Consider the following 12,577-nt stretch of genomic DNA (forward strand, 5'->3'; position numbering starts at 1 on the left):
AAACCAAGTCCCCAACCTGAAATTTGGGTACCTCCCTATGGGACTTAACTACTGCTCTTTTTTGAGCGGATGGAACTGCCGATAGGGAATTACGTACCCCAGAACAAGACTTAGAGCTATGCTCAACAGAAGGGAGTTTCTCTAAGGAAGTACCAGCTACCATCAGAGTGGAAGCTAGACATGAATCTTGGCACTTGGAACCCCACTGAATAACCTCCCCAGTTACCCAATCAATGTGGGGGTTGTGCACCTGTAGCCATGGTAACCCCAGAATTAACGGGGACGAGGAACCATCAAGAATGTGAAAAGCTAATTTTTCATAATGCATATTGTTCACACACATGGATAATGCTTTGGATTTTTGGGTTACCAAACCTGACCCCAGTGGGCTTTTATCAATAGCAGAAATCCTCATAGGAGGTGTGAGGGGATTAAAGGAACAGTAACACCAAAAAATGAAAGTGTTTTAAAGTAATGAAAATATCATGTACTGTTGCCCTGCACTGGTAAAACTGATGTGTTTGCTTCAGAAACACTACTATACTTCATATAAACAAGCTGCTGTGGAGCAATGGCGGAAATTGAAAAACGGCTATATGGCACAGGTTAACTAATTGATAACAGATAACACCATTAGACAGACAGAGCTTATTTGCTATCTGCTGTGTAACCTAAGCCTTTTCTCCTTTGAATGGCTGCCCCCCATTGCTACACAGCAGCTTATTTATATAAACAATAATAGTGTTTCTTAAGCAAACACACCAGTTTTACCAGTGCAGGGCAACATTGCATTATATTTTTATTACTTTAAAACACTTTTATTTTGACGTTACTGTTCCTTTAAGGGGAATATTATACCTTTCTGCGAAGGCAGCATCTAAAAAATTTCCCCCAGCCCCCGAATCCACTAAGGTCGAAACTGTAACAGAACCCCCAGGCCAGGATAAAACTACAGGTACTAAGTTTTTTGAGGCGAATTGGGAAGAGGAAATCTCTCTACCCAAATGGAGCTTCCCTTCTCCACAAAGGTTTTGAGAATTTCCAGGCCTCTTGGGACAATTTTTAAGGAAATGCCCCTTATCCCCACAATACATGCATAGACCCAGGGATCGCCTACGGGCCCTTTCCTCGGAAGACAGGCGTGTAGCCCCCAATTGCATGGGTTCCCCCTGAGGGTTAGGAAACGAGGGAGTTGGAGACTCGTCAATACATGTAGTAGGGAAAACTATATCCTCCTCAGCTCGTCTTTCCCTTTGCCTCCTATCAATTTGAATGGCTAACCTCATGAGGTCATCCAACGTGGAAGAAGGAGGGAAATTAACCAGGCTATTTTTGACAGGGCTAGAAAGACCCACCCGGAATTGACTACGAAGAGCTGTATCATTCCACCCCGTCTCAACTGACCAGCGGCAGAATTCAGTACAATACTCCTCAATAACTCTTTTCCCTTGACGGAGTTTACGAATAGCGGAGTCGGCAGAACTAGCACGATCCGGGTCATCGTATAACATGGCCATGGTAGCAAAAAATACTTCTAGGGATAAACGGGCAGGGTCAGAGGAGGGTAATCTTAGTGCCCAGACTTGTGGGTCACCTTGTAGTAAGGTCATAACGAACCTTACTTCATCCTCACCAGTAGGGAAGTTGTGAGGGAAAAAACTGAGGTATAACTTACAAGCCTCTTGAAAAACAAAAAATTTACCCCTATCCCCACTAAACTTATCAGGAAAGGGGATTTTTGGGTCATGGGAAAAATCTCTATTACCAGGAGTTACTGACGAAGTAGACCCCTCAGGAATCTCAGATTGCTGTGCATCCAACCTCTCAGAGAGAGACCGCAGACCTTGAATAAAGAAATTCTGCTTCCCCTCTTGTTCATCGAGGCGCTGGAGGAGGGTCGAATACAGCAGTTCAGTGGTTTGCGGAATAGCAGGAGCTTCTTCCATTTTCTTCCGTCTCATGGGCCCGTTGTACTGTCACGGTCGGCACCCTACACCAGAACAGATGCCAGGCACCCTGGTCTCGGCTCGACTTCACCAGTTAAGTGACCGCCTTTGGCCTCGGGAGGAGCCCTCGGCGTACTCAAATGCCACCTGGACTTAACGAGAGGTGCAAGGCATAAGTTCTGGCAGGCAATGGGGCACGACTGTTTTACAAGGATGCTGGAAGATAGGAAGCCACAGGAACAGGCAGGCCGGGCTAGCACAAGCAGTAGAATAGTCAGACAGGCCAAAATCAGGATAGAGAAAGCGTAGAATGGTCAATGGACAGGCAGAGGTCAGGATTGGAGATGTCAGAATAGTCACAGACTAGCAGGATCAGGATTGGAGAGTTCGGAGTTAACAGACAGGCAAAAGGTCAGGATTAGAGAGATCAGCGTAGTAAATCAGGCAGGCAAGGGTCAAACACGGTAGATATATCAGGAATCACAAGTAATAGCACCCAGGAACAAGCTAATTTGAACCTAACAACGGCAACTTGCTAAAACCTAAATTCCCCTTAAATACATTTGAATTTGGCGCCATTGCGCGCTGACGTCACACACCAGCGTCACTGCGCCTTTAAGAACCGAGCGTGCGCGGCGCGTGCGCCTTAGGGGAAACCGGCACCAGGAAGTGAGCCGGAGCTGCAGGAGCTGAGCAGCGGGGGTCCACGCCGAAGGAGCGGCGGTGGACCCCGCTGCCAACTAGACCACCGGGGTAAGTCCTGACACATCTATTTGGATCCTAAGAGACAATCTGAAAGATAATCCTTTAAACAGAGAGATTAAGCTTTATCCTATAGACCAGGTAGGATTACAAAGCTTCATGGCGTACTAGGCAGTCTGCCTTTTTTGTTCCTACAAAGCCAAAGTGTCTATATCTCTTAAAGCCCAATCAAAATCAAAATGAGATGAGGCTGGTCCAGGCTGGTTTCACAGGCTCACAGCTTTTTTCCAAGGGTGCGTTCAAGCCAGTTCCTCCAGCAAGAGGAACAAGGGTCAAGGGTTCAATTCTCCTCTTTTCCATCCAATTCCAGTGCCTTCCATTTAGACAGTCCACAACAAGAATGTTCACCAGGGTATTGGTGGTACTAAGTTCAAAGATGAGAAGAGAGGGTATAGAAGTTTACCATTATCTGGACAGCCTTCTTGTGGTAGTGAATCATGTTACTTCATGTTTCTTAAGTCAGAAGAACTATTGGTTGGATCATAAATGGGAGCAGAATTCATCCAGAGCTTTATCAGACAATGGTTTATCTAGGTGCCCTTTTAAATACAAAGATTGCAACATTCCCTACACACATTGAAGTCAATGGCAGTTTTTTCATAGAGATTTTTTTCCACATAAAATATATGAAGGGGCACATTTACTAAGCTCCAGTGAAGGATTCAAAATAAAAAAACTTTGAATTTCGAATTTTCTTTTTTGGGTACTTCGACCATCAAATAGGCTACTTCAACCTTCGAACGATTCGAACTAAAAATCGTTCGACTGTTCGACCATTCGATAGTCGAAGTACTGTCTCTATAAAAAAAACTTTGACTACCTACTTCGGCACTTTAAACCTACCGAGCATCAATGTTCCTTCCCCATAAGCTTTCTATGCTTTTTTTGATCGAAGGAAAATCCTTCAATCGATGGATTAAAATCCTTCAAATCGTTCGATTTTTCCTTCAATCGTTCGATCGAAGTATTTGCAGTAAATCCTTCGACTTCGATATTCGAAGTCTAAGGATTTTACTATGATGGTCGAATATCGAGGGTTAATTAACCCTCGATATTCGACCCTTAGTAAATGTGCCCCGAAGTCTATGTAGTCATTGAAGTCCACTGTTTTAAATTTGCATGAATTTAATGGGTTGGATGTTTGCTTGAGTAATATGGATTTATCTGAATAGTAGCTTTTTTTTCTTGACCAGTTTTTTTATGCCACTATTGTGTTTTTTTTTCTTTTTGACTGATGTTGCCCCCCCATTTCTAAAACCTGCATATCAGTAGGTTTATTTTTTTACAATTTGTGTCGAAGAATTCTGGATGAGCAAAAAAAAGTATATACATACTATTAAAAACAAGGAGGATTAAAGAATAGAAATTTTAATATAATGTGTGTAGTGGGCAGATTTGGGGTATAAAAGTGGTTGGTATTTAGCAGCACAGAAAAGGAATGGCATATACATGCTGCTATATATACACCCGAGGCACAAAAAAAAAACATACTTCCTGATGGACAAGAACCACGTTGAATTGGCACATTACTGTGGTCATCTTTCAAAGTTCCTTCATAGGTCTGTCTCATGATACTACAGTTGGCCCGGGGTCTATATCAGGCAAAAATCTGATTATTTATCAAACTTGGCAGCTTTTGTTTGGTCATCTAAAGTCAGCTTTATATAGAAGAAAGCTGAAAAAATAATAGCTGAAATAATCCCTCTATTATTCCTTTCACTGGGGGTTAAAATGCAGTAGATTTCAAACAATTGCTTTCAGATGGCAACATCTAAAGCAGTAATAATATTCTAGGGAGGATCAGCTACATCTTAAATTTCAAAAACAGAAAATGAATATTCCAGAGCTGAATTAGGGAATGTGGGAGGTCATTAAAAAATCAAATAGATAGTAATCAGTTCATTATAATGTTCCTTCAGAAAAATATGTAAAAAAAAAAAAAGAATTTGAGAACAATCTCTTTTTTGTTTCCTGAATGTAAATATTTTTGCACATGGGAGATCTCAGACATGACTAAGTCATCTGCCATCTTCCCCATCATCTTGTACACCCATAATGGTGCATATGGAATTTAGTATCCCCATAGCTGATGGACTTTAACGTTCATGACACACTGGATCCAGGATACATACTCTTCTTCACTGATCTTGGCCGTGGCCCAAAAACTTTGAGGCAACTGGAACAATAGGGCTTGCACACACAGCCTTCCCCTTCCAAAGGGCCTGCAGATAAAACACCAGTGATTTAAGTTGGAACAGGCCCTGTGTCATTCATCCCTCCTACTGCCATGGACTCAAACAAGGACACTGCTCCTTCAGTGGGAAGCCTTTCACTACCAGTCTCAGGGTCCATGGATGATCAAGACTTGTTTTAATTTTTGTGCCTGTACGCTGCATCTATTTTTTCCTTGAATTTCATCTTGGCCAGGAGCACCAACAATGACTGGTGTGATCGTCTCTGCTTTCCATATAGAAACACACCTGCTGCCACTTCCTGGCATTCCTCCTTCCCATGGGTAAGTGCCTTGTAAGTGCCACACTATCCACACAATGGAACCATCAGTTGCTAACTTTCAGGATTTTTGGTGAAGGTACCTCCATCAATTATCATCAGTTTTTCCAATCTCTCCAGAAGGGACTTAATGCTTGATGTTTCGTTTTGGAACATTTCAGCCTCTGTCTCTCAATCACTTGTCAGGAGCAAGGCTTAGGGACAACCATCACCTTCTCTACCTAGACACATCCCGAATTTTAAGATGGCACCCGTGACATCAGCACATAACTTATGGCTCTTAGTTCTGTTACATTTTTTCTGTTGCCACCTCTATCCTTCACACAGATTCGGCACTTACTTAATTCCTCGACTTATCAACTTTTCTTCACGTTGGGTTCCAAATGTAACAGGTTTTAGAAAACAAGTTGCTAACTGTTACTGTGCACTTGTATAGGCCTTACCAAGGCTGGCTTTGGGCAAAATTTTCTGGGGGAACTATCTAAAATAAAGATTGGCAAAACAGGAATATCTGAAACCTGCAGGTTGAGTAGAGTTGTTGGTGTGGGTTTAGTCAGGTGGCAGTTCCAGCTTTTGGTAATGCCAGACCTGTCACCTTAAGCCCCTTCTAGTGAGCCTTCACTGTAGGTAATATCAGTGGTAGGTCTTTCCCCTAAAAATTGGAGTCTGTAGGCTTGATGGGTTCCATAGGTATGGGCTAGGGCCTGTTGCAGGTCATAGTTTTTGTGACTCACATATTTCTAGTGAAAGCATATTCAGTTTAGGAGGGGCTTATGTGGTTATCGGGATGCACAGTCCAGTGTTGTGGAACAGTGTGTGTGCTTCACAGTCAGTTCTAAGGGCAATTCCAAGGTGTGTAAAAGGTGTGTAAAATGACTTTTCCCTTATCCAGAAAGCTGCAGCATACAGAAATACCTTTTCAATAGAGTCCCAGGGAATGGCACACAGGTCAGGTGAGGAGCGAGGGTATAGCCCCAAAGTGCATGAAATTTAAGGAGGAGGGGCAACAAGGAATTTTCTTTTTCCTGACTTAGGCTATGTAGAAAAGGTGGATTCTGGGACTTATGTTGATTTGCCACGCCACCAATACATGAGTGAGGTACAGTACTGCTTCTGCCAAGGCATGATATGCTATAGAGATCCTGTATTAACAGCATCACAGCTTGCACCGGGTCTAGTAACACACACTTACCAATCAGGTGTTTGCATATGAAGAGCAGGCCAGAAAAGTCATCCTGCTGAATGATTGATTTTGTTTACTAGAACTGCAGCTATTTTCTGTCACTTTTAACCATCCACCACTATATCTCACCACTTACGCATCAGTCTCTACTGTCCTCTTGACTTCCATCTGTTTTTCAAGGGCCAGTTACAACCAAAAATAAAATCCAATTGAAAGTGATATGAATAAAATGTTGTGGGACATTTTTTGACCATTTACATATATTATCAGGTGAAAATTGTTGGTTTATTATAATAATCTATAGTTTATTTATAATAACAACAATTATGGGTTTCCATAAGCATTTTTCACGTCAGTATTTCCTGCCATCCAAATTTTCCCAAAAGACATAATGTTTTCCTGCAAAAAATATTTTTGCAGGTAAAAAGCAATTGTGAAATTCTAATAATACTTTAGTAAACTGGACATACAGGAAAAATGCCATTTGCAGTTGAAGTTAAGCATGTAAAAAACCTCCTTTAGTAAATATGTCCAATATGATGTGTTACTGCACCAGGCACCGCACCCCTCAGGCAGGGCCTGATTTACATAGCAGAGGCGCCCCTAGGCCTGATGCCATTCATCGCCCCTGTCCCCTCCCCTTTATTCACGCAAATTTTCATCATCAGGACCAGAGCATTTGCGCACAGGAAGTTTAAAAAAACCCCTGTGTTTCTGAACCAATGCTACTGTCTTTATAGCAGGAGGAATTTCTTAGATAGCAAGCTACTTCCAAGATAGAAGGCCACTATAAAGGTTTTGGGAGCCACATCAAGAAGGTAGCAAACATTTTGGTTGAGATTCATGGCTCTTGAGCACTGGTTTGCAGCTCAGCTCAGTAGCAGTACATAAACATGTCCTGCCATTCTCTGATGGTTTAGAGTTTGACAAAACACTGCATGATAAGTTATTTAACTATAACTACCATGTACACTGTAGTAACTGCTTCCAAACTCCACATTGAGTGGAAGTGAATGAATTTGGGTAGAAATCAAGGCATTACGGCGTGGGCTGAATAGTAAACTGAATCCAAACCTCTATTTGCATATAACTGAGTGAAAACTACATAAACTGTAAGTAAAATGTGTTCCTTTTGGTATGATATGCTATTTTCAGTTGCCTTTTTTGTTGTTCTGGATATGTTGTTACAACAACTTGAACACAATATAATATGTCCATTGTGCTTTCATCTATATTTTTATCCCCAAGAGGGATAATAATAAAATTACCTAAATAAAATCTATAAATATATTAGACAGGGAAGTTTGGGGACACAAGAAGTTAATGGTGTAGCCATTTCAGCATATTGACCCTTGCCGCCTCTGGCTAATAAGAAGAAGTTAGAGGGTCATCTGATACCCTCAGGGTTTACCAAAACCCTCTGACCATGTCAGGCATAGAGAAGGAGGTGATGGATGCATTAGGCCTGGATGACTGCTCTGGCACATCATGGGGGTGGAGGGTTTTTGCCAGATCAGTCTGTTAAATGCCGATTTGTCAGATTCCAACAAATCAGCATTTAACAGTATTTCCTAATAGAAATAAGATATCAGGACAGCTGACATAGATTTTTTTTCAAAAACAAAGCGGATCCTTTTTCTACCTTTTCTACCTTTTAAATGATTGTTCTTGCTAGTTATAGATGATTTGCTACCATTCACATGAGTGGGAGGTGCTTCTGCCAAGGCATGATATGCTATAGAGATCCTGTATTAACAGCATCACAGCTTGCACCAGGTCTAGTAACTCACAGTGACCAATCAGGTGTTTGCATATGAAGAGCAGGCCAGAAAAGTCATCCTGCTGAATGATTGATTTTGTTTACTAGAACTGCAGCTAGTGGCATAACTAGATGCTACAGAAAAATTCTACCCCCCCCCCCCATTTTCTTCAGAATATAAGAAAATTCATATTGAATTTGATCATAAGACTGGGCCTAACTGGCCCTTCTTTACTCCTTGCCCCGCTACTCCACTGTATCTGCAACCTATTATAATGGCCCTGACAAGAGAACCTGCTTTTTTTCTCAGTAGAGGATTGTAATATGGTAATTTTTCGTAGAAATCAACTGAGAATACAAAAAGCTTTTCTATACAAATATTTCTATTTAAGCACAGTGAATTTCCCAAAAAACGAATTAATAAGGCAGTCATTTCCCTTTGGAGAAATCAAAGCCTATGTGATATCATGACAATCCATATTGTCATTTGTATTACATTTATTGCATTTTAATAAAGCCAACCATTTTGATTACAGTATATGTACCAGAATACCGTTACATGTAATACTTGGGAGCTGTGGTTTTCCAGATAAGGGATCTTTACGTAATTTGGATCCCCATATGCTAAGTCTACTAGAAACATTTTTAAAAACCCAATACGATGGTTTTGCTGCCTATATTTATTTATGCAGCTTAGTTACCATTAAGTATAAAGTACTGTTTAAAAATTAGAAAAAAATGAAAATTTGAAAAATATTGTACACAAACTACCTCGGCTGAAATAGTCCGTCAATTTAATACCCTAACCCTACTGACACCATTCCTCTTTACCTACCTAATAGGTACAAAGGGTGAGAAAAGTTTGCCTCTGCTTCTAGAAACCTATAGCAACCATTATATCTGTTTGTGGCATTTAATGGTCATCTATTTAAACATAAATATTTTGAAAATGTGCAGGGCAGAGTGCAAAATGCATACTGCCATGTTTGTAGCCCTTTTGCTACCTATATGCATGTCTCTTTTCGCACCAGAATGGAGCACAAAGTCCTGCAATTCTAAGTGAATACAACACTGCCTGCATTCTGCCGCATTGTATTCATGAGGGGCACCCCCACCAGGATGGAGGAGGCACCTAGGTATCCCTTTCCCACCCCCACCTGCCCTGTCATTCAGACATGCAAATTAGGGAGTGCTGAAGGGCAGTAATGCATCTGCCTGGTTGCTATGGGTTACAAGGCCTGTGCATTTTTTACATTATCCTGAATAGCCCTATTACTTCATGTCTTCACAGACCCAGTTCTGCCATCACAGGCTCACACAACTCACATCTTTAGCATTCCCAGTCTCTCCCAGCAAACAGTACAAATATCTATTCTTTCTCATTCCCTTTAGAGCAGAAAATTTTGAACCTGAACCTGATTGACAGATTTGCCAAGGACATTTTTCACCCAATTTCTAGCATAAATGTTTTACCTGGACTGAAAAACTTGACATGGGAAAATGTATCTGCACTGTGAAATCACAGTGGCAATTCCCCTACTGATCCTATACAGACTGGTTTCCAAATTTTTCATGGTGAAATGTGCCAAAATGACTGTTTTTGACAATTTATAAATCTAAACGTAATAGTGTTTCCATTGCAGTATTTGATTTCCTGAATAGATTAATTCTACATTATCTAATGGTATTTCAATTTACCTTTCCTTTTTATTTTTTTTTTATTTCCCAGCATCCCCCAGGCCCTTCTCATAGAACATCTTGCTAATGTCAAAAGGCCTAAGCGGCCAAGGCTTTCTGCATTGCTCTGCAACGCTTGTAGAACAGTTAAGAAAAAAGCTTTTCCATCATTATACATAGAATATACCTGCTTCCGTGCTGCATATATCTCTCCGCACAAGCAACTGCAGTGGCAGACATGCTCTAAAAAAAATTTCGTTGTTCCTGTCATGTGCTTATGGAAATAGACCATCTGAACCTTGTAGCACTCTCTTTTTGATAACCCTGAGCATGTAAATAACAATACCTTAACCCTCCCCACAAAACATCCAATTACTACTTATTACAATCAACATCCCCCCCTTCCCTTTCCACTGCATTCCCACAGCTTGGCATCTCTCCTGAAAACTACAGATCCATCTCGACACATCCATCCTTTCTCCTCAATTTCCCCAATGTTCACCTCACCACCCCATTATCAGCATATTCATAGCAGTACTTTTGTTTTAAACCTCCACCACTACTCTTTTACCCTACCCACCTTATTTCTCAACATTTTGACAATACCTTTTAAAAAGTGATCACAAACATTAAACAATGGTAGCTCAGTACTTCTTCCATCCATCTTACCTTTGTGCAGAGCAGACTAGCAGAAGGGTGGCCAAATATGAGAGAATTGCTCCAATCCAGCTCTCTCTCCCCAGACTCAACATTTCCACCTGGACCATGGAGGGGAGGGGGTGAGGATGGAGGGGGAGAGGGATAGGGGATGGGGGGATGGCTACAAAATTCTGCAACCCCTTAAAGGAAAAAATCCAGCTATCAAAAATATGATTGGTGATTCTTCCTGCATGAAAAAGAAAGAGGAAGGATATCTCCCCCAAAACAGGAGAGAGGAGATGAGGGAATTGGGTATAAGGAGGCAGAGAGGCTAATCCTCTCACTTTTCTGTAGCATCAATCCAGAAAATGGGCATCCGATCCGGAATTCAAAACTGGGAGCAAGGCAGATTTCTTCCTTTTCTATCTTCTCCTTCTTCTTCTTCGTTGGCTATTCATCCATCTGCATTTTCTTCATGGCTCTTGCAAGCCAGGCTGAGGGGGGAGAGGGAGATTGATCTAGGTAGCAAAATGGGATCTCCCCCCTCTCCACCTTGCTACCCCCCTGTCTTTGTAGCTGCTACAGTTGGGGGATCTATGCTTTGCCTCCCTCTTTTCCCCTCCTCCTCTGTTAGCCTTCTTTGCTAAATGGATCAAAGAAAGCAGAATTGGGGAAAATTAAAGGAGAAAAAAGGGTTTGCTTCAGCAAGAGGAGGAGGGATGCTCCATTATATCTGCTGCAGCAGGATCTGAGTACTGCACATTGTGAAGAGGGAGGGATGAGAACTAAGGAGGGAGGGGAGAGCGAGATAGAGAAAGGAGGGGGTGAGAAAGGAGGGGGTAGGGAGAAGTAGTGAGCAGAGGGGGATGGAGGGAGGAGGGGGTGAAAAAAGGAACAGATAGAGAGAGGGGGAAAGGAAAGATGGAGAAAAATCTGTGGGCAAATTGAAATTCTGACGTTATATGTGACAGCATTAACTATTTCATGGAGGGTGCCTTCTTCCTTCCTCCTTGCAGGGAGCGAGGGGACTGTGTGCAGAGTACAGATGAGTGGGGGAGGGCAGCATGTTGCTGTTGCTGCTGCAGTGAGAGGAACTGTCCCTGGTGCTGAACACGATTGGAAGGCAGGAGACTGGAGCACAAAGGTGTAAGGAGAAGAGGCAACCCGGGGTAATGCTGCTCAACTTGCATGGACATCAGCTCCCTTTGAATTTGTTAATAATAGCACAGCAAAAATGGCACATGATTCCCCCACCCCTTTTTTTTGGAGCATAAAAAGCAGCACTGGGTTCATCAGTATGTGATCTCCCATTAACTGTCTGGACCAAACCCCATGAGAGTTGTGAGCAAACCCCGGCTCTAATTCATCTCTGAGCCCTGCAGCTTGGTTTATTTCAAATAATTGGCCTTTACACCCAGTTCAGCCATCTGATATGCACACCTGGAAGGAAAGGCAGAAATCTAATGCGTAGTGAAAAAATACCCACACCCCCTTATTACTAATCTGTTCAAAAGGCACCTGATTTCCCCTAAACCTTTTAATCCTATACTAATGTACAGCAGTTGGTCATTTTTTTTGGATGAGCTGAAACTTCATTATTCTCATCCTATATGCATATGTTTAAACTAAAATATTTCAATCTAGTATTCCATGTATGATAGCTAGTTGGTTTGGGAAGAAATTGATGGGAATAGGTTCCAGCTCTTTCTCATTTGGCCCATTTAGATTACACAGTGATGCACACATAATCTCCGCTATGCCTTTCTCACACTGCAGCTGGAGGGAGAGACTCCATGTCCCACAGTGTATTTCTGTCTGTGTCTCTGTGTCATCTTGCAGTGGGGGGGCTCCTTACTCCATATCTAATAACTCCCTCATCCCCTGGTCACTCTACGGTGAGATGAATAGAATCCATATCCCATAGCTTCTGCCTTTCACTGACTGGTAAAATAGATGATGCTCCCTGTACAGTGTCTTGCTATTCTCTGCGCTACTTCCACTAGGCTAATACTATACCATACAGAATAAAAGCATTATATGTTGCATGTACATATATACTTTTATTTATGAATCAGAATACAAAGCACTTTTTTTACAGAT

At 41.8% G+C, this 12,577-nt stretch overlaps 1 protein-coding gene across 1 annotated transcript in view; it reads right to left on the reverse strand.

Annotated features, from left to right (window-relative positions):
- LOC108698283 (gamma-aminobutyric acid receptor subunit beta-4) overlaps positions 1 to 11,260 on the reverse strand; it is a 65,571-nt gene extending 54,311 nt beyond the window's left edge. Inside the window, exon 1 of the mRNA XM_018229654.2 lies at positions 10,508 to 11,260. Coding sequence (XP_018085143.1) covers positions 10,508 to 10,605 — 98 coding nt within the window. The 5' untranslated portion in view covers positions 10,606 to 11,260. The remainder of the gene's footprint in view (positions 1 to 10,507) is intronic.
- Positions 11,261 to 12,577: the final 1,317 nt, after the last annotated feature.

Source organism: Xenopus laevis, chromosome 8L (genome assembly GCF_017654675.1).
Source record: "Xenopus laevis strain J_2021 chromosome 8L, Xenopus_laevis_v10.1, whole genome shotgun sequence".
Taxonomy (NCBI): Eukaryota; Metazoa; Chordata; class Amphibia; order Anura; family Pipidae; genus Xenopus; species Xenopus laevis.